The sequence below is a fragment of the Cryptomeria japonica genome, chromosome 7, assembly GCF_030272615.1.
Source record: "Cryptomeria japonica chromosome 7, Sugi_1.0, whole genome shotgun sequence".
Taxonomy (NCBI): domain Eukaryota; kingdom Viridiplantae; phylum Streptophyta; class Pinopsida; order Cupressales; family Cupressaceae; genus Cryptomeria; species Cryptomeria japonica.
The window spans coordinates 93,143,215-93,167,161 of NC_081411.1; the positions used below are offsets into that span (position 1 = coordinate 93,143,215).

General features: G+C 37.6%; 1 protein-coding gene across 6 annotated transcripts in view; it reads right to left on the reverse strand.

Annotated features, from left to right (window-relative positions):
* Positions 1-23,947, reverse strand: part of LOC131059671 (uncharacterized protein At5g43822) — a 172,924-nt gene that overhangs the window by 46,884 nt on the left and 102,093 nt on the right. For all 6 annotated transcript variants that reach the window (XM_057992695.2, XM_057992694.2, XM_059208010.1 and 3 more), the window contains 2 exons: positions 14,110-14,228; positions 11,068-11,247 (listed from right to left, as the gene is read on the reverse strand). In XM_057992695.2, the coding sequence (XP_057848678.1) occupies positions 11,068-11,247; positions 14,110-14,228 (299 nt within the window). The remainder of the gene's footprint in view (positions 1-11,067; positions 11,248-14,109; positions 14,229-23,947) is intronic.

Genomic DNA, 23,947 nt, shown 5'->3' on the forward strand with positions numbered 1-23,947 from the left:
CAATCCAAGAGCTCATAAGCTGGACCAAGCTCTTAACTTTCTCTGCCTCACCAACTGATTCAAGGGGAAGTGCTTGCACAGGAGATACTGCTGGATCCTGACGTCCCAAGGGCTGACTGAGGTGGCTAAAGTAGCCTCTCCAAGCACTGACCTCTCTCTCAAGTTTTCTATTCTTTTCCATTTCTCCTCTAAGCTTGTCTTTAAGTGCCTCAAATGAATCAGTTGCCTCATCCAATGCCTGCTTGGTGGTGAGTGGACCAAGCTCAACGGTTTCTACATCATATTCTTCTACAAGGATTTCACCCTCGTACTTGTCCACAGCCGGTGTAGCTATCTGCAACTTCCTGGCCCCTGTCTCATCTCTGATCATCTTGGACATTTTGGTGGCCTTCCTCTTTTCTGTTACTCCCTGAGAATCTCCAACAAGGCTATCTAAATCAATCACATTATCTTCATCCTCAATCACAATTACCCTTGTTAGTCTCTCCTTCAACCAATCTGGAATGGCGGACCTTGTCTCTCTAACTTGTATTTCTTTAGGTAGTGGCTCTTCTTTCCGGAGAGGAGACGTCGCTTCATCGTCATTCTGGTCTTCATGTAGCTCATTGACCTGGGGAGATTGACTTGATGAACGTTGAGATGCCTGTCTTTCTTCATGTTTATCATTCTGAACCATTGATTCCATAGATTCCTCTACTTCAAGTGTCCTTTTCTCCTGTCGAGAAGATGTGCCAGATGAGCGATCTCGATTGGCCTCTTGCTTCTTCTTGGAAGATTCTCTTTTCTCAGGTCTTTCCTTCCTCTTCGCAGCTCTAGGATGAGGATTGCCTTCACTTACGCTTCTGGGGTGAGGATTGCCTTCGCTTGTGCATCTAGGATGAGGATGGCCTTCACTTGCGCTTGCTCCTCCTTCTGCTGTCCTTTCCTCCAAAGTAAAAGTCATAGATATGTTTTGCTCTCTCAACTTTTGGTGTTGCACATCAACCCACCTGCGAGTACAGGACAAAACTGGGGCCATCAAAGCCTTTAAGTCCACAACCTCAGGCTCATTCCAATCTATCTTTACTGCCTTGTCTTCTCTATCATATGATGACTGGAGGTGCCTGCCACTGTCCTGAGCTTGATCGGCCACTCTGTAAACTTTGCATTTCCTGATGAAATCCAAAGGCAATCTGGAATGCATCTTTCTTTTCACTTCTAAATCATCTGAGAGATTCATCCAAAAGTCCTCTACCTGACATTCATGCTTGTATTTTCTACCAACTATTTCTTCTATATATCCATAAGGATCAAAATTCTCCCTCAATGAAAAGAATGAAAATGAATATAAGGCCAACTCTCTTTCTGCATCGTCTAAAGCAAGAACATTAGGACATACTTCAACTGAATTCCCTAATATGATAGGTACAGGAATCCCATTTCCATGCCTGTGTCTGAATGCCTTCGCATAAGCTGCCAATTGCCTAGTTACCTCAAGTAGTACTATCCGGTCTGTCGGATATCTTGGCAACATGTATGGAGGTGAAGGACACCCATGAACTCTAATATATGTAAACTTCTGGAATTGGATAAACCAAGCACCATACCTCTTTATAAGTTCTTGTGCCTCCTGAGATAGCCGATTATGAATCTCGCCTTGCAGTGTCCTGGTGATGTTCATTGTGAAAGTATCATTGACTAACTTGTAATTGCTCCCAGGTGGATGATGCAAATGAACATAAGAGTCACAAACTCTGACTTCTCCAAGTCCTCTTCCAATCGCTCCTCTGTGAGGTAGTCCTGCATATTCAAAACTCCTGATCAAGGCATACATGATGTACGAGCTCATGTGGAAGGATTTAGTAGCCTTCAGTCTTCTCAACTGTACGTCCAAGCAATGGCTAATAATTCTAGCCCAATGAAGTGTTCCTTTTCCTTGAACTATCACTTGGATGAAGAAGAACATCCATTTCTCAAAATAGAAGGCTTGAGGAGCCCCTGTAACTCGATTGACTAAGGTTATCAAATCTCTGTACTCCTCCTGGAAGTCGATCCTATGTGGTGTGTTGGGAATCTTGCTCAAGCGAGGACGACTTTTGAGTAACCAATTCTTGTTGATGATGCTCAAGCAAGTGTCTGGATCATCTTCGTACATGGATCTAGCTCCTTCCAAGCTTTTGTAAATCATATCTTTATGTTCTGGTAGATGAAGAGCTTCACTGATAGCCTCATCTGAAAGATAAGCCAAAGTGTTTCCTTCCTTGGACACGATCGATCTTGACTGTGGGTCATAATGGCGGGCACACTTGATCATCAACTCATGGCACTGGATTGCTGGAGGGAAGCCGGCCGCCTTGATAATGCCACTTTCAATTATTTTCTTTGCGACAGGTGATGGCTTTCCAATGTAAGGGACCTCTCGAAACTTCTTCACACTGAAGTTTCCCAAGTTGGTATCTCCAATGTTGCTCCATTTTGACACGATCTTGGTCTCCATTTCTTCATTCCTTTGATCTTCCTTCATAAGGGCTGGACGACTAGTGGATGCTCCCACCTTTGGGGTCGCCATCTTGACACCTACACAACATTTCATAATGAGCAATATACCTTGGAACGTAGAAATATAGATTAAGTTTAAGCTTTAAATTTAGGAAACTTCATGATAAATCTTTGAATTATCATTTCCTAAATACGAATATGCAATTGGAAATTCAAAATTTCAAAAATTTGAACAAGGGAGATCTTGCCATACCTCTCTTTGAAAACTAGCTCTAAAAAACGATGCAAAAAATTAAGAAATTTGCTAGGCAAAATGAAGATTGAAGTCTTCTAGCAAAGGCGCCTCCTTCATCAACTTCACCACCCTTTGGGTCTTCAACGCCTTGAAGGAAACTCGCTCCACCTCTAACAAAGTTCGCACTCCCTCTTGGATTGAAATTCGCACCTCCCCTTGGATCAAAATTCGTACTTCTCCTTGGATGAGATTTCGCTCCTTCTATTGCTTCTCCAAATCACATGTAGACAATGATTGAATGATGGATTAAAATGCTTCAAAGTACCTCCCATATATAGGCGCTTATGCTTTGCAATTGCCCATAGGCCGACTTAGAAAATAGGCGAAAATAAACAAAAGTTAAATAAAAAGGAGGCCGACCTTTATAAAATATTAAAATAAAACCCCAAGCGCACTCCCTTCATTTAATTTAATAATTAATTAATTAAATGCCTTTGCAATTAAATTTCGACTTTTTAAAAGGCTAAATTAATTATTAAATGCCTTATGCGAACTCATTAAATGCCAATTTTAATTAAAAATATTTCAAAGTTTTATCGAATTTGGCATTTAATGCAATTCAAAAAGTATTGGCGCCTAAGCATGGGAGATATTTGGGACATCAATAATATCGCTCTGGTCCCTGGGTGAGGGACAGGAGCGCCCATGCATTTTGGTCCTCCATCTTTCATTTTTTACGTTTGAAACTTCATCCTTGATGTTCGAAATGGCGTTTTTGCTTGGAATCTTGAGTTTGATTCATGTGATCTTTGGAAGGGGCGTACATTGGAACATTTTCGCCCTGGTCCCTTGGAGAGGGATAGGAGAGATCCCACACTTAGCCTTGGTTCTTGTCTTTTCCAACCGCCAATTCATGTTGCAAGGCAATCGATGATCTTCCTTGTTTGCTTTATGCATGCCAAACCCTTTTCTTCAATACCAAATGAGCTCCTTCAAGGATATTCGCCCTGGTCCTTCAGTGAAGGACAGGAGCGATTTTTTGCTTTTGAGCTGAAAATTGTCGACTTTTGACGTTAACTCCTTATTCATCGTCTTCCTACAGATATTTTGGACCTTGCATGACTTCGCCTTGACGTGGTTTTGGAAGGAAATGATTGATTCTATAGAAATCGCCCTGGTCCTCCAGTGAAGGACAGGAGCGATTTTTAATCCATGGCACAAATCCTTAATCATATCAATATCAAATCATCCTCAAGGCGTAAAATGTTGTTCCTTAATCCATCTCGAGTCTTGCAAACGAAAGTAGCACTCCAAAACGTTAGGCAATAAGGCAAATTTGAAGATTTCGCTCTGCTCCCTGGGTGAGGGACAGGAGCGCCTTAGCCAATTCCATCAAGTTCTCGTGGTCTTTGCAACTCTGTTCCTCTTTGAAACATTCCCAATATCATCTCCATCATGTGCCTTGGCTTGGATTCGACCAAACTTGGAAGGGAAGTCTTGATAATACATTTTTCGCCCTGGTCCCTGGGTGAGGGACAGGAGCGCCTTGGCCAAAATAGGGTCCACTTGTGTTTTGCAATCTTCCAAAATTATCTTCAATAGAGCGATTACGCCTTCCTTTACTCCTCTCAAATGAAAAACTTGCTTTTCCTTCGCCAAAAACTTGCCTTTTGAGAAAATCGCTCTGGTTCCTTGGGAGAGGGACAGGAGCTTCCTTTGAAATTCACCTTGGTCCCTGAGAGAGGGACAGGAGCGCCTTAGCCAATTTGGATCGATTTTCTCCATTGTGGTCCATTCAAGTTATATTCAATGAATAAAACACACTTTCCTTGTCCTTCTCAAATCGCGAAATCATTTAAATCCTGCAAGGATAAGACAAACTTGGCATTCGAGCTCCGGTCCTTCAGTGAGGGACAGGAGCGATTTTGTCATTTTAGCATATTTCCTTGCTTGCCAATTACTCAAATTATATTCAATGGACAAAACATGCCCTCCTTGATCTCTTCCAATCAAAAAATTGTCTTGGTCCTGCAAGGACAGTGCAACTTTGAAAAACAAGCTCCGGTCCTTCAGTGAGGGACAGGAGCGATTTTGTTCCTTAGGGTCAAATCTTCATAATTTGCATCTCAAATTTCCTTTGCTGGGGAAGATACCATCATTTCGCAAGTTATGAACAAAATTCCAAATCCAAAAAATGTCCAAGAAGGTGTGTTTGAGGAAAATCGCTCTGGTTCCTGGGTGAGGGACAGGAGCGAACTTGTCTTGTTAGGCCCAAAACTCAATCTTTCGCCACTTTTTGACTAAGTCTGGATACTCCTTTACGTTCACTTCATCTTTCATTGCGTCCTTGATGCTTCAGTTTGATCGAAATGAGGCCCAAAACGATCTAAGTAAACCATTTCGCCCTAGTCCCTCAGTGGAGGACAGGAGCGATTTTACCCTAAACCTTCAAAATTCATCGTTTTTGAGTCTTCAAAATCTTCAAAATATTCAATTTACGTCCAATTTGTCCTCCTGGAGACCCTACACAAAACAAATTAAACAAGTCAATAACCAATATGCACCACATATCATTTTCGCCCTGGTCCCTGGGTGAGGGACAGGGGCGATTTCACCTCTGCAGGCCAAAATATCCACATTTTTGGTCTTCAATCACTTGACAAGGCATAATTAGGTCATCTCCAAGGCCAGGGGCCAGTTAGTAAACCTTCAAAAATTTGGTCAAAATTCACTCGGACAAAATTGCACAATCCCATCATTAACACTATGCTAGCACTTAATCATAACTTGAATGTGCCCTCAAAATCTTAACTGGACCTATCCTGAAACATACCTGACTTCCTAACAGGCTCATCCTATTTCAAAATTTGCAATCTTCAAGAGGATGCATAATAATCTCTCAAAATTGGACTGGACTTCGGCTTGAAAATATCAAAGGAAACCCTAAGGCTTAACCCTAATCCAGACGACTCACTCACTTACTCAAAACCCTAAAAGCAGAGAGAAGAACAGGCAAAACAAGAGCAAAAAAGAGGGGGTCCCCATTTTAATGGGGCGATGTGTGAAATGGTCACAACAGGTCCCCATTTGCAATGGGGTGATGTGTGAAATGGTCACAACAGGAGGTTATATCTAAGAAAAAATCAAAGTTTTCAAATAAAGGTAAAATGCCGAATTTCGGCAATATGAGTGCCAATACTAAAAAAGAAACTTTGCGAAAGACGTTAAAGCGCCGAGCTTCGGCATTACAAGGTAAAATGTCAAAGTGTAAATGGTTTGCAAAGAGGCCATAAACGCCAAACTTCGGCGATAGTAGGTAAATCACGAAGCTTTTTAAAGTCTGCAAAAGAGGGGAAAATGTTGAACTTCAGCATTAGGGAAGAACATTAAAAGGTTCGCAGTATCACGAAACTCCCCCAACTTTGGTGTAAAACATGAAAATGCAAAAGCGTTAAAACTTCAAAAATCGCAAAACCCTACCATTCCGCGTGAAAATCGCGAGGCGTATTAGGGATAACGTCATTCTTTTTTATGAATCGCGAGCTGTGCATTTTATCTCTTTCCCAAAACGAAAGGCATAAGATAGGGTGTTCGCATTTTATGCCCTCAGCAAGCGCGTGAAAGTCGCAAGTTGGGAAAGGGCATTTTCAAATTTTAAAAAAAGTAACAACCCTGCAATGTTGTCCATGTCATAATGGACAATGCAAGAAATTTTTAAAGTAAAAAAACTGAAAGCCCAAGTTCTAGGGTTTGCACCCTTTAAGGAATGGCATGCCAAGAAGGGAAATCCCAAAATCAAGGAAATGAGGGAATGGGGATTTGAGGAAACAGGCAATGTGTCCTTTGAAAAATGGCATGCTTGAAGGGAAATCATGAAATCAAGGATTTGGAGAAATGGGCACTTTGAGGAATGGCATGCTAAGAAGTAAAATCCGGAAATCAAGGAAATCAGGGAATTGGGACTTTGAGGAATGGCATGCCAAGAAGGGAAATCTTGAAATTAGGGAAATCGAGGAATAGGGACTTTGCAGAATGGCATGCCAGAAAGGGAAATCCTAAAATCCTGCCCAAGTTTGGAAATTGAGCTAAAAACCTTGAGTTACAATTTTTTTGAAATTAAGGCTCACAACAAAGATACGAGGGAGGCAAAGCACAACACAACCAAAAAACCTAAAAAAAAAATCTAGAACCCAAAAAACAAAAATTTTGGACACCTTGTGCGGTCCATTCAATTCTCATCTCCGCCATTCAGTCAGTGGGACCCCGCAATGTTGTCCAAGTCATAACGGACAATGCAAGAAATTGTAGAGCTGCTGGTTTGTTGGTTGAGGAACGCTATGATCACATCTTTTGGACACCTTGTGCGGTCCATTCACTCAATCTAATGCTATAAAGGATTGGGACTAAAATAAAGTGGATCAGAGATGTGTATGCAAAGGCTGAGGACATCTAGATGTTCATCACAAACCACCACATGTCTCAAGGGATTTTTAGATCCTTTTCGAATTTGGAGCTATTGAAGGTAAGTGAAATAGTAATTTAATTTTACATTTTCTGAATTTTTTAATTTCAATGTTTATAATATCATTGTGTAAGCTATATTGTGTATTCTTCTTTAAAGTTTGGCTTTATTTTTTTTTCATTTTGGCATTAATTTGTGTTATAGGTTGCTCAGACCCGTTTTGCATCAAACACAATCGTCTTAAGACGACTTGTAAAAGTTAGAGTGGCACTATGCAATATGGTGATCAGCAACAATTGGACTGTATGGAAGTAGAATAGCAGTGAGAGGGCAGAAAAAATTAGGGAGAGAATATCGAATGAGAAATGGTGGGATCTTGTTACATATCTCCTAAGTATCACTGAGCCCATTATGAGTATGATTCGCTATACCGACATGGATAGGCCTTGCATTGGTGAGATTTATGATGGCATTGACTCAATGCTTGAAAAAATAAAGTTCACTATAAATGCAAAAGAGAATGACCCCGAGGAGTAATTCTTCAAAGAAGTGAAAGCAATTATTGTAGAAAGGTGGAATAAAATGACCACTCATTTGCATTTTCTTGCCTATGCATTGACACCAAAGTACTATAGCAATCAGTTTCTTGATAAACCAGGAAGGATTCCACCATGGAGAGATCTAGAAGTATCTGATGGGTACAAGGCAGCATTTCTTAGACTATATCCTAATGATGATTTGCGAGATATTGTTACAAATGAGTTCATAGAATTTGCAAATGGGAATGGTCTAAGTGTTGAGGCACTTCGTCATAGATCCAATAAGGATGCTCATAGCTGGTGGTACTTCCATGGTGCATGCTTCCAACACCTACAACCCCTCGCTGTAAAAGTTTTATCACAAGTTTAATTAATTAAAATTATCACAAATTTATTTATAGTTTACTTTGTCTTCATAGGTTGCTAGTAATTTTTAATTTTAATTTTATTAATGTATAACTTTAATTGTTTACTTTGTCTTCATAGGTTGCTAGTTCATCTACTTCAGAAAGAAATTGGAGCACATACTCTTTCATCCGCTCAGTAAAGCGCAATAGGTTGCTATCAAAAAGAGCGGAGAATTTAGTATATGTGCTTTCCAACCTACGTCTTCTTTCACACAAACAACGTGACTACACACAAGGGGAAATGAAGATGTGGGATATAGAGCCAAAGCATACTGATTTGGATGCTCCCGCTTCTCAGCTTCTTGCATTGACACTTGATGACTTGGAGGGCGAGAAAACTTATAGTGCAAGTGCAAGTGGCGTTGGCTCATCTAATGTCAATGTCAATGATGATGATGAGGAGGAGGAGGAGGAGGATGATGAATTAGCTGATCCATTTGATGATTAAACTTTATATTGTTGAAAGTTGAAACAATGATACTTGAATATTATCATTTTGATATTAAACTTGATGTATATGATGCTATTATGGTATGATCATGATGCTATGATTAAAAGTTTATGTTTTTTATGTTGAATATATGATGCTATGTGACATGCTAATCTTAATTCATGTTTATAGGCTGCACAAATATTAAAATATATATATATATAAAAAAAAAAAATTACATGTTTTTGTACTAACGAACCCAAACCCCTTTTCAAAATTTTGCCGTACCGGCATACCGGTTCTTCGAACCCGAACCCAAACCGGCAATGTAGCTAAGATCTGAAACTGACACACAAACACAGTCTAAGCACCGATCAACAACATGATGTCTCATTTGAAAACATCAAAATAATAGATGAGATGAAGAGTCACTACATATTTAATAAACAACAGGACTCGATTCCAAATTGATTGGAAAGTAAATTAGAAAATATAGGGAATGACCTCCTGTAAAAATCACGTCTTCAACTGATAACTGAAACTCACTTTCACTCAAGGTCAGATCTGGAATGTGAACTTAGGATAACAGTATACTTTAAACTATATCTCACAGACAACTCAATATTAACTGTCCTGATGGAGTCATGTAATGGGCACCCTAGAATGCCCAAAAACTAACCCCACTGCTGATAGGAATTTAGTCAAACAGTTTGCAGCCAATTCCTTATTCCTCCATTTAATGTTTCAATGTTTTTTTTTTGTTTTAAGTCTTTGCACAGGTATGAAACCACATAACATGAACTAAAAAGAATTTACAATAATAGGCAAGCTGGAAATTGAACTACTGCTGTTATAATATTATTTCCAGAATCAACAAACTCAAATACAAAGCAGGTTATTTTCAACTCACTAAATACTCCAGCATTTTGACATAATGTTCCAACAAAAGTTTCTAATTCTGCTGCTACAGTAACATGAATAGTGCTACATGAATAGTGCCAGATGAATAGTGCTGCGTGAATAGTGCCAGGTGAATAGTACCCGCGTGAATAGTGCCGCGTGAATAGTGTCACGTGAATAGTACCCGCGTGAATAGTGTCGCGGCCTGTAGCTGGAAATGCAACCAAATAATGCTGCTGCTTGTAGCTGGAAATGCAACCAAATAATGCTGCTACTTGTGGCTGAAAAATGCACCCAATCTGCCTGTAAATGAAGCTGATCGCAAAGGATTCCAAAGGCCAAACCCCAAGGGAATGACGTCTAGAATGTCACAAGAGAGGATAGACGTCCTCTAATGCCAAGAACGGATCTGCAACTCACACACCAAATTCTTCTCATATTCAACCTCCCCAATGAAGCCACAAAAGCTCCCTTTTATTCTTTCTCCAAGGGGCGACCCAACTCACTCAAACAATGTGGGATAAAACATGTTCAATATAAAACATATTAAAATATTCACTTATGTCTCCCTTGGTTGCCCCTTTGATTTACACATATCTCCATAAAATAAATATTAAAGTAACACTTTAATATTTTACAATTAAATTAAATGTTACTTTAATAAAACTTCAGGCATTAAAATATATTAGCAATCGGACTCCGAATAGCGTGAGTGATAGCTCGTCGAAAAGCTCTCGCCAAGGAGTATCAAATCCAATCACCAAAACTAGCCTCCGTTGTGTCCTGCTGACTTACTAAAAATAGTAAGTATGCTTGAAACTAAGTAAATCAACTTCGTTTTGGCCCAAACTGGAAATGACTAGGCCAAAACACTCCAGGATCCCTTTAAACCCTTCGTTAGCCCTCGGGACCATGTAGAGCTAGGCTAACGCACATATGCTTGGTCAATCTGCTAGAGTGGGGACATTACAAGTCACCATACTTTGGACTTCAGCATAGAGATACTGATTGGAATGCAGACAATTACACTTCAACTACCCACTAGTTTTATCAACATTTAACTGACTCCAAAGAGGACTTAAATGCAACTGCCACTCATAATTGACAGACTCCAAAAACAAAACAACACCTAGAAAAAGGATCCTCTTGTTATTGACAGCTTGCCAAAACTAGCAAATAAACTACTTGTGGAGTCCTCTTCTCAGTCTAAAACTTTTCCAGAAATATGTAATCACTATAAGTAGAATATTTGCATGAAGAAACTATTCTAGAAATATGAAGTCACTAAAAGTAGAATATATGCAGTATGCATGATAAATTTGGATAAGTCAAAGGAGACATTAAATAGCAACTTCATGTTTCTAGTGTTGTAATAATAAATATAAATTATAATTTTCGATTCAAAATCTCTCTTAATTTACAGCTTTCTTTTTGTCCAGATTTATGTGTTCAAAAGATATTCCAAGCTGTGAAATAATTTCTTTTTCTCAGTACCCTCAACTTTTTTCCCCATGCTGTGCATAACTATAGGAACAAAACAATATTTATATGGACAAGAAATATTTGAAAATCATTCAGATCAAAGAAGAAAAAAACAATTGCGAGGAAAGCCATACTCGGAATGATGCATATCATAAATAGCTTTTATGCCATCTAGGCAATCACTTAGACTTGGCCTTATCCCAACCCGCATCTGCATCTGTTGCACTGTTGGTTCTACAGTCTCTCCCTTCAAAAGGTAACAACTGTCTCGCCAGATCTTTTCCAGAGATTTAACTACCCTATCAAATTCATCCCTGCAAATGCACACCTAATTATTGAGATATATCATCACTTTTTGCATACTAGATAAACCAATTTGAATGTGAACATAACCTACAAGCTAAACTCTCATTCTGTTGCATGTCTAGTGGACAACTTAATTCTTTTAACTATAGCAGCAAAAATCAGTTGAAAAAATCGGCAAACCAAAAGTATAAGATATTTTGAAAAAATCAAATTTAAAAAAAAAACATAAAAAATTGTAGATAAAGAGACGAGCTATATTTAAAAAAAAATTAATGGCATTTCCATAGCATAGAGATATAGAGAGAAAATAAAATAGAGAGTTTAACTCATGAATTGTCAAAAATAGATTCATATTATTCATGTTCATATAGCTGATTACAATGCATTGCACAAAGCATGCTTCATAGTGCATAAATAATAATTAGAGGGTGACAGTTGTACTAAGTCAGCATGTACTATTTTCACTTCTTACATTCATTCACTGATGAAATCATTCTTGTTTAGGGCTCTGGTATGGGGGACATTAACAATTATCAATTTTTCATGACACGTTATTGTTTGACGACATATTAGTAAAAATCTGGTTTGACAATAATTCAGTTTCATATATTTTTGGTTATGGGCACTACAAAAATAATGACACATATGAATAGAAGTATTACATGGGTACACATTTATGAACCTATGTGACCCCAAACAGGAATGTCCACTTAACACCAAAAGAAAGATAGGACAAACCTCTGAAATCAGGGACTGTCCACAACAGAGGTGTTGTATATCCCCACAAAATAAAAGAATAATGTTTCCTGTGAGTAAAAAGGATAAAAGATTTGCTACCCAGAATATTAAAAAATAACACCTATAGATCTGTAAACACTTGATATCATTATCCCATAAATTAAAGCTAAGTAGATGTCAACATCAAATAAATGAAACCCTCCTTGTGAGATCCTGGAATGGATTTGATTTCCCATAAGTAGATATCAACAATAAATAAATGAAGCCCTACCTTGTGAGATCCTAGAATGGAATTGATTTCCCATTTATTTTATATATAATTTGTGTAAATACCCTAATTCCATTTGTACTAAAATATATAGAGTATATGAACCTTCATCATGAGGGCAACTCAGGTTGTACTGATACTTGTTTTAGCTTTCAATTTTCACGTGTGCAAGTATAAATGAGGGCAACTCAAGGTCAGATTGTACTAATACTTTCTTTAGCTTCTGATTTCACATATACAAGTATAAATTTGGAATATGCATGGTGATAGTAATCGAATTTGAAACTAGTTATTGACCAAGCATAACTGAAGGGAAGGGAAGACATATGGATCGATCATAAAAGAGGGAAATATTGTGAAATTTACCAATAAAAAACTGAACAAATGAAAATCCTACTTCAAAATGTATGATGGATTTACCAATAAAAATCTGAACAAATGAACATATGATGAGGATGGCAATAAGAATTTATAAATAAATATTTATACTTACTTAATTTCAGTTTCTCCTAATTAAAAATTTATGTACCCATCGATGAACGCATAAGACAGTAAGCTATAGTAAGTTTTAAATTATCTTTTTAGCTCAAAAAGAGGGCATGACTCCACCCTTCCCGAAATTGCTTGTCCTCAAGCAATGCTAGTTCACCTTCCAAAGCAACTAGTTCGACTTCCAATACACAATTTAAATAAACAATTGACAAATGTCATCATTTGACACATTAACAAGTCAATAGTTATTATGCTTTGGCAATTCACCATCAACTAATTCACCTTCCAATACACAATTTCAATTAATCATTTTCTGGCTAACATAAAATTAAGGAAATGAATTGTTGAATATCATTGTAAGGGATTCCATGAATTTGATTTCGTATCGATTTGCTGACAATACTATTGAGTAAATGGTAAGATCTCGGAAAATAGGTGGTAGTTCTCTGTTGTGACCTCCTGTGCATGCAATACCCACTGAGCCTGTCTCTCACCATTGTGTGTGGGGTATTACTCTATGGAATGCATATATGTGCATCTAGCTTGATCATGATTTATGTGAGTTGTATGCTGTGAAATTGTTGCTGTATGATAGTCTACTTAAACATTGCAATCATGCACCAATTTTGCCTTGAATTCATTTGTTGACATTCATGATGAATTCCCTTCATAAGAAATTGAACTTTGGCTTCTAATATAGTTCAAAACTTCAAACTATGCACCACAGAAATAAATCTCCCTGTAAAATGTTCACTCATCCTAAAATAGTTTAATATTTCACATGAATCATAAGTTACCAAAAATGTCATACACAAGCAGAATTTGAACTTGTTGAGGGGAAATATAATGCCTGAAGCAATAGCTTTCTGCTTGTGCAATTTCAGTCTGAACAGAACTTTATTTTTGACAAATTCCCCGGACTTATATAAATATACTTTAAGAAAAGTAGGTGTTCTTCTGTTGCAAAAAGAAGTATTTATAGATTCATTTAAATTTCTAATTATGTTGAAAGTTCATGTTGAATGGAGGAAGCTGATCCTATCATACTTACCGAGCATGCACGTCCAAGGAGAAGTTTAGATGGAAATAAAACTTCCAAGGAAACACCAGAACTGCAAAATAAATTGACCAATCGTTGTGTGCACAAATAGGGTGAGAAGGCAATATGCACAAACAAGGGGAGAAATCCCAAGGGAAAAAGATTAACACATGAAAAATTGAAGAGAGATTGCCACAACCATACATATAATTTACACTTCTCATTGGATGTCAATAACTAGTTATTCCACTTATTAAGTCCCAGTGCAAAGATGATCAATTCAAAAGTATCATGTCATAATTGAAGTTTCTGAGGGGGAGAGGATTAGTATACAGCGTTGATTGCATAGAAGCAAAAATGGTTTCCAGAGATTCCATTTGCTTCCCAGGAAGCTCCATGGTTATGTGGCTAAATACGTTTAGCACTCCATAGTTCTCTGAATCTTCCAATACCTGGACCATAATCCAAACAATAGCAAAGGTGCTTCAGGTATACACTTCTCAATTGAGAGGTGAGAAAATCATCCAAAATGCCATATGCCCTAAAATATGTCAAAGTTTGTCATGCATGCAACACGCATTTCAAATTTTACGCATGGCCTATAATATTAGCATGCCCTTCAGACCAAATAGACCTTTTCATAAGCAAATTAAGTCCAGCATTAACTAATCCTTCACATCTTAAAACAATTTGCATGCTAGTACTACAAAAATGAAAAATTCAGACCAGAGAGTTAATATAAGGCATTAATGATTTGATATTACAAGCTTCCATAGTCCACAATCAATGAAAATTGCAAAATAAAAAAAAAATCCCAAAAAAACGCTGTGACAAAGAACTTTGAGAAAACTCAAAATTCGAAAGCAACTATAGGTCACAATAGAAGACAGACATTTAAAGCATCATTTGTTTTTTCATATAGCCATATAAGATTTTGTTCTCTTTCTAAAAAATTTCATTGGTCTCTTGAATGATTCCTTCAAAGTTCACACAATTCCCATTACTTCTAATTATAACTTATCATGGAAAGATAAAAAGACAAAAGTGATCATTTTTTTCATTTTAAATTCAAAAATTGAAATATGATGTATTAAGCATTAAGTCTTAGCACCTAATGCTTATATCTTATTATTCAATGGCCATAGAAGCATTGTTGTGAGACCACGTTTATACCACCTTAATTCTAGATATAAGGTGGGACTAATGTTTTATTGAATAACTAATGTAGTATTAAGTTAACTAGCTTAAATAATGTACAGAACAACCAATTTATCTTTTCACATCCTTAATAAATATGTATACGTGTACACATTCCTTGTGTCAATGTCTCCCATTGCCTTCTTTTTACAGCATTTGTTATTAAAGTCTTCCCCCCCCAAAAAAACCTTTTAGGATTGAATGCAAATTTGTAACCATTAGCAAAGTGAGATCAATCTGAATGGTGGATCTGAGACTACTAGGTAGAGAAGACATTGTAGAAAATAACCTTCAGAAGAGAAGGTGGAGCATTTGCAGGGGTTGCCAGGGCAGGTGTGGAAACTGGCTTAGTTGCTACATCAGATGCAGAAGCAAGGTAGGCGAAGGTGCGGAGGTTGCCTGTGGGGTATCTTGCAGAGTCAATCCCAGTAATTTGACTATGAGAGAAATGTAATTGTAGCTCATGGGTAAGCTTAAAATAATTCTCTTGCCATTTGGAAATTATATGCACATGTTCTGCATTTCAAAAACAAGTCCATCACTTTAAAAATGTACTGCATTTAAAAAGGAATCCAACATTTAAAAAGCAATGCATTGAAACTTCTGTATTTTAAAAGATAAAAATAAAAACCATTAAAATAAGTGATACCAATCTAAAAGTGTTGTTCATAACACAGGTCGCAGACTTGAACTCAGAGTACTCGGCAAGCCAAAAATTCCCAACTCAGTGAAAATTCAGCAAAAACTCAGCAAAACTCAGCAACACAAAAAACACTTCAATTTTTTAAAGAAACATAAATTTTATACAAAATATAGCTTCATAGCCACGCAGAACTTCATGGCACACACCATTTTCACATTTTTTTAAAAGGCAAAAGCAATGCTTATAAAAACAAAAAAAAATGTTTTGGAGTGTTCAACATAGCCAAATAGGATTTTAAATACAAAAAACCATGTCTCTATGGTGTTTTTCCATGCTTTCTGCTCATTTTTCACATTTTATTTCAAATGGCAAGAAAAATAGTTAGACTTACCAAGTTTCTAGCAATTACTTACTAAAAAACTTGGTGTTTTTCAAAAAGCTTGCACCTAGACTCAACAAGTTAAACTTGTGAAAACTCATCTGGCAAAAAGAAATGCATGTGTATTCAAATTTCAAATAGCTGGCGAACTATGGTTTCAGGAATTTGCATGCCAAAGGGGCAATAAATTTTTAAAGTAAAAAAACTGAAAGCCCAAGTTCTAGGGTTTGCACCCTTTAAGGAATGGCATGTCAAGAAGGGAAATTCCAAAATCAAGGAAATGAGGGAATGGGGATTTGAGGAAACAGGCAATGTGTCCTTTGAAAAATGGCATGCTAGAAGGGAAATCATGAAATCAAGGATTTGGAGGAATGGGCACTTTGAGGAATGGCATGCTGAGAAGCAAAATCCGGAAATCAAGGAAATCAGGGAATTGGGACTCTGAGGAATGGCATGCCAAGAAGGGAAATCTTGAAATTAGAGAAATCGAAGAATAGGGACTTTGCACAATGGCATGCCAGAAAGGGAAATCCTAAAATTCTGCCCAAGCTAGGAAATTGAGCTAAAAACCTTGAGTTACAATTTTTTTGAAATTAAGGCTCACAACAAAGATATGAGGGAGGCAAAGCACAACACAACCAAAAAACCTAAAAAAAAAATCTAGAACCCAAAAAAAATAAAAATTTTGGGTGTAAGGTTTAGGGTTAAATAGAGAGGCTATGGCAACAAAGAGGGCATAAGACTTGGAAAAAATTTGGACTGCTAAGACAAGTGCCAACATGCACTCTTTAAACCAAACACCATATGTTGTTTTATATACAAATGGACAATTCCCAATGATGGTGATAAGTTGACATTTTGGTGCTATCCTATGCATTTTGATGACTCAAGAATTTTTTATTAAAATGCAAGGTTAGAAAAAGTTGGATTCATCTACTTTATTATTATTAAAATTGTTTATTATATATTATTTTATATAGTTTTAATATTATTTATTTGCATTATGTTTTTGTATTTCAGTATTATTTATATTATTTGTATATAATAATATTTTTATTTAACATTAATTATTTATTTTATTAATATCAATAAAAACAATAAATCTAAATATGATATTATAAAACTATGTCGTGTATAAAATATGTTAATATTTATATAATTTGTAATCTCTTATATATAATATATATAGTATGGTCATACCTAAACCCAAACTCAAATGCAGAATCCATGATATTGCAAACCCAAAATTTGAACTCTTACCCAAACCCAAACAAGAAACATAGATCAAAAGAAATGGTGATGATATCATGATTCACATTGTCTACATTGATTATTTATCCATCACAAATAGCACAATCAATATGATTCAAAAGGCAAAACTAGATTTATGCTCACTTTTTAACGTGACAGATTTGGGTCTTTTTCACTAGTACTGTTAGTTTTCATGATCAGATTATCCACAATAAACAGAAAACTAAAGTTGCACAGTAAAGCATACAAATAGAGAATCACACAACACAAGACTACCCTAGGAAAACCTCCCTCTAGGAGGAAAAACCCAGCAACTACAGATCCTCAGATCTGATTATGTTATATTGAATTTGTAAGTACAATAACAACCCAGCTAGGGCACAATTGGAGCAGACTTATCTGAGACTTAAGTTCTGATCTGAACTTGATGAATTTCCAAAATGATGAAGAGCAGACCCCTAGTTCATGTTCACAGTCTGCAGGAGCAGATTTAGGCAAGTATCTTCTACACAAACATGTTAGCCCAGCATGAGGAGAGATTCGCTGTCCTTTAGGAAGAATTCGCTGTCTTCTGAAGTGCAGATCAGAATTCACATCTAGCAAAGGATGATTGCATGAAATACACAATATCTGTTTAAGCCTTGCAAGTGGCTGGTATAATATATGAGGTTCATCCTTTAATTTATCTCTAAGTCGGCCCATTTAACCTTGGGCGCTAAAACCTTTTACATATTACAATGATGGATAGGTCCACACGTTTGGAAGCATGAGTTGGCCCTATAATGATGGATAGGTCCACACGTTTTACATAGACTTAACTTCGCACAAATATAGGGTCGGCCCTATAAGGAAGCATGAGTTCTTTTATGTTTGGCGTGAGGATATAGAGGGGCCAGCCCTGTTTGTTTTACACATAAATATAATACAATAGTAGGGCCCTGCCCTATAAGGATTCGGATGATGCCTTAAGGCAATCCGAATCCTATTTAATTTTCTAACCTAGTTACAAAATCAACACTCCCTCTTAACTAGGAAGGAAAATAAATACATAACCAAATTCACATGGACAAATCCATGGCATGAACATTTACAAGTTTTTAGGATTAGGGCCCAGCCCTAATCATTCAATCAATATACAATTCGTGATTTGATCACGCAATTACATTACAATGAACCTTTACATGATCTTTTCTAGCACTGCCTGCAGAGGAAGAAGCCAACGCTTCATAACTTCACACTTTCCTGGGAACATGCATATAACACCATTATCTTTCATCATGCACATCCACAGAGGATGAAAGAGACCTTTCCATATGCACACCTACAATAATTAATACTCAAAGATATACATAACCATATAACATAAATCATGCACAACCGCAGAGGATACATAAACTTCTCCCAGAGAAGGACAATTTGTCACCTTGCACACAACAGAGGGTGAACTCACCTTGCACTCCGCAGAGGGTGAGAAATAACCGCCACCTTGCACTCTGCAGAGGGTGGGGAATAACCGCCACCTTGCACTCCGCAGAGGGTGGGAAGAACTGCCACCTTGCACTCCGCAGAGGGTGGACTCACCTTGCACTCCGCAGAGGGTGAGAGAGAACTGCCACCTTGCACTCCGCAGAGGGTGGATGATACACCCAGTGTATCATGGTTAGTATCATCATAAAATAAACATTTTGCAATAATCAAGTAATTCATTTAGACATATCAATTTCATTATCTGAAACACAATGATTAGAACTCAGCAAAATCAAGAAAACATGAGGTTCCCTCTAAAAGCCTGTCCACAACAAATTTCAATCCTAAATCTAAATAGAGTTCATCAAATTTGTATCCTTAATAATGAGAAAGTTAGAGTAGACTTTCAAATCTAGATCTGAAGGCAATGTCGGAAGTGGGCCCTTCATGGATCATGCTTGTAAACCAATAGATCAACTGTAAGGATTAGTTTCCTAATACATTATTACTGAAATAAAACAAGATGATCAGAATTTTAACTTACGGATAGATCAACGAACCAATAGATCAAAGGAGGAAATCTTCACGATTTGATACTTCATTTATGTTTGCATCTTCTTGCTCGATCTGAGTTTGACAGTCCCTTGCAAAGTGGCCAAGCTTGTTGCATCGGAAGTATCGGATGTGAGATAAGTCTCTTGGTCTCTTCCTTGAATGAGGGGTAGCAGATCTGAAATCTCTATTTCTCTTGAGATCATTCTTATTCCAATGGTTGCCTTCCTTCTTAGCCAAGAGGACATGTTGTTCGTCATAGGGGTTTTTAATCTTTCCTTTTGCAGCCAGCCGAGACTCTTCTTGAATGCAATCTCCCATTAATTGATCAAACTTAGGAAGCTCAACTCTGGCACTGATTCCTTGAACAAACTGTTCCCAAGAGGGAGGAAGACCATTTAGTGCAGTCATAGATAAGTCACTGTCTTCAACACTCTTCCCAACTGTAGCAAGCTGATCTCTTAGCTCAAAGATTCTCATGAAGTAAGCAGCAACAGGTTCTTCTTTCTCTAATTTGATGTAAGAGAGCTGATTCCTTAGAGCAAGTATGTAGCTGGTATTGTTGACTTCGTACATCTTTTCCAATGTGGTGAACATCCCCTTAGCAGTTTTCTTCAAGGAGATGGATGGCACCAAGTGATTTTTGATGGAGTCTATTATTATCCTTTGAGCTTGGAAGTCCTTCTTCTTCCAAGCTTCTTTCTCAATTTCATTCTCAGGTTCCTTTGCATTCTTGCTAACATATTCAGCAAGATCATTCAATGCCATCATTATCCTGACCTTCCAAGAAGAGTAGTTTGTGTGACCTTCCAACCTATCTTCAGCCCTAATATAAGAAGCCATGAGGACTAAACTTTTGAACAACAGGTTAGATAGTAGTGCAAATCTGATCACAACCTCTATACGAACCTAGAGCTCTGATACCATGTTAGTTTTCATGATCAGATTATCCACAATAAACAGAAAACTAAAGTTGCACAGTAAAGCATACAAATAGAGAATCACACAACACAAGACTACCCTGGGAAAACCTCCCTCTAGGAGGAAAAACCCAGCAACTACAGATCCTCAGATCTGATTATGTTATATTGAATTTGTAAGTACAATAACAACCCAGCTAGGGCACAATTGGAGCAGACTTATCTGAGACTTAAGTTCTAAACTGAACTTGATGAATTTCCAAAATGATGAAGAGCAGACCCCTAGTTCATGTTCACAGTCTGCAGGAGCAGATTTAGGCAAATATCTTCTACACAAACATGTTAGCCCAGCATGAGGAGAGATTCGCTGTCCTTTAGGAGAATTCGCTGTCTTCTGAAGTGCAGATCAGATTTTGCATCTAGCAGAGGATGATTGCATGAAATACACAATATCTGTTTAAGCCTTGCAAGTGGCTGGTATAATATATGAGGTTCATCCTTTAATTTATCTCTAAGTCGGCCCATTTAACCTTGGGCGCTAAAACCTTTTACATATTACAATGATGGGTAGGTCCACATGTTTTACATAGACTTAACTTCGCACAAATATAGGGTCGGCCCTATAAGGAAGCATGAGTTCTTTTATGTTTGGCGTGAGGATATAGAGGGGCCAGCCCTATTTGTTTCACATAAATATAATACAATAGATAGGGCCCTGCCCTATAAGGATTCGGATGATGCCTTAAGGCAATCCGAATCCTATTTAATTTTCTAACCTAGTTACAAAATCAACACTTAGGTATAGAGTTTTGGCAATTTAATCATGCAATCTTTACGAGAAATTCAAGATGACAGATTTTAAATCCCTCCTTTACATCTACGGAGGCTGGGCATAGACTTTCAGCCCATGTTGAATTAGTGAATAGATCAGCATTCAAACAACTAGTGAGTTGTTTGATGATTGATCTATTTAAAATCCACTAGATGAGGTCTATGTTCTATTGTCAAGTATCTTTCTTGGTTCTTATCACAACCAAAATCAGTTCATTAGTAAAAAACAATAATGTTCTCCAATATGCAAAGGTATCCTTGACTTTGGCATCTTGTACACTAGTCTTAACAATTGAAATTGTCAAGCTGCACAAACTTTGATTGGGCCAATTACATTGACATGCAAAGATCCATAATTAGTTGTGTTTTTGCCATGAATAGAGGAGTTGTTTAATGCAAAATAAAATTTAAACATACAATCACCTTGTCTTCACTAAAGCAAACTGCAAGGCAGTTGTTAGAACAGTTTGTGAGGCAATATGGTTTCAAGTTCAACAACTACCCTGTGACTCGCAATTGGACCCATTCATACCAATTACACTTACCATGATAATCTGAGTGTTCCAGAATTAGGTGAAGAACCCACACACATTGAGGTTCATCATCACTACGTTCAACAATGGGTTGATAGCAAACATCTTTGTCTTCTCTATTGTGCCACTCAAGAAGAGACAACAGATGTAATGGCAAAATCACTTGGTCTTGATATATTTGTAAAATTTTAGCACAAAGCCCAAGGTTGTCTCTGGTTTAGTCATTAAGTGGGGCATTAGACATAACATGGTACTGATATGATTAGAAATAAGGTGTTATTAATGCATGAGCATCAAAAGCTTTAGCAATCCTGCACATCCAAAAAAAATATTCTAACAATTTTAGTTCTTCTTTGATATTTTCAAGTGTTGCAAGTCTTGTTTGTTTTTCCTTTTCTTTTTTTGTGTGTTTAAGTCTCTTTGCTGAGCAAATGCCTTCTTTCCTTCCTAGCAATTACCTCATCTTTTGGTTAAGGCTATAAATTTGTGGGGTTCACAGCGGAGCTAGATGCAATATTCTACTTCCAACTAGATGCAATATTCCACTTCCTTTTATTTATTTTTGCAAAGGGACCCACCTTGGCTAGATGTTGGCATTCTCGTCGTGGCCCACACATTCTTGGTTGGCAATTGATTATATTCTTTTCCTCAGAGCATAGTTGTTATACCGGCCTCCATGTGACTGCAGGTTCCTCTTCCTGCGATCAAACTCTCTGTGACCAGATCCATTGCAGTTATGACAAATAATTTTTGCATAACCGGGAGAGGGGACGTGCATGTATCTACTTCTGGATACATTTTGCTCATATGCATGTTGTTTATGAGATCCTAGATCATTCCTTCTAGATCTCTTTCTACATTCTTCTGCCCTATGGCCATAGCCATTACATGCAAAGCAATAACCGGTAAATGATGGCATATGACTTACAAATTTATTTTGCCATGCATGAGGAGATCTTACCGATTTAGCATCTCCATTTCTTCTTCTTTGAGAATGGATCCTTGGTTGTCCATTATGTGCAGCTTTTCCATCTGGTCTCTTCTTCTCCCACACTTGCTTTGCCCTGTGGGTGGTAGCATTTCTTTGTCCTTTGCTGGTAGAGGGTCTTCTTTGCTGCTTACTCATTTTCCTGCTTCCGGTGAAGCTGTCTTCTCCCATCTTCCCTTTATCTTTGGGATCGGCCTTGTTCCTCCTTCTTGCAGCACCAGTCTTCTTTCTTGCTTGCAAGTCTTCACCGGTTGTGTTTAGATCAATCTTCTTCCGAGGAGCATTTTTTACTGAGAAAGTTTAACCTTTGTTCTCTCCATTTGAGGAGACAGACAGAATGTCATTGTGGGGGACATTCTTGCTAGTGGAGCATTCACCGACATCACTTCCTAATTGTAATGTCCCTACTAGTTAGAGATCACTGTCCTGCAAAACAGACTGTTAGAATACGACAAATATATATATAACTAATCTAATTTGCAATTAAACTTCAATTACTTAATTAAAACTAGTCTCAATTCTTATTTAATAAAAAGGATACGAATGCAATACTGGGACAAGTCCTTAAGCGGTTGTAATGCCCGTCTTCTTGGAACCCATCATGGTTCCAAGCCTTACCAGGAAGTCGATGGATAATTCGATTCCTGTCCTGGATGTAACATCTTACATCCAAGCCTACCAAGGAAGATCATCATATATGATCAATTCCTTGCCTTGGATGATACATCCAAGTCTACCAGAGAGGACCGGCTAGATCTGTCTCTTCTTGGGTGAGCTTTTGACACCCAAGCCTTTAACATATATGCATATGAATACTCAGTATATACTGCCTACCAGGGATTATCATAATCCCTAAATTAGGCTAAGGGAATTTCCTCCCAATAGCCTCCATCATATAGCCACATTATTGTTATTCATATAACATTCTATATTTCATTATCATTTTTCAATCTATAACTTATGCCTACATTTACATATTCCTTAATTCCTATTATTGATCCTATATACATACAAATATTCTGCATACATACATATATCTATTGCTACATATGAGACAATACTATTGTAAAACTATAACTCTGTCAAAGAGACAGATCTATTATAAACATATGTGTGTGTGTGTGGCACACACATCCACACATATATATTCCTTTAGCGTAAGACTTAATCACTTACCTCCTCGCAAACTGTTGGCACAGCTTCTCTGCCTCCCATCCTTATTCCCATGTGCCTCCTCCTTGCTCTACGGGTTGTCTTTGTTATATACCCGTGGAGGGGAAAGGTTGCGTCCCTCCACGGGGTCCCTTCCGTGGGAAGGGGTGTGACGGTGGTCGCAGCCCAGGCTGCGACTCCCGTCCCACCACTTCCCGCGGGGGGGGGGTACCCGTGGTGTTAACTCCTCCCCCTTTA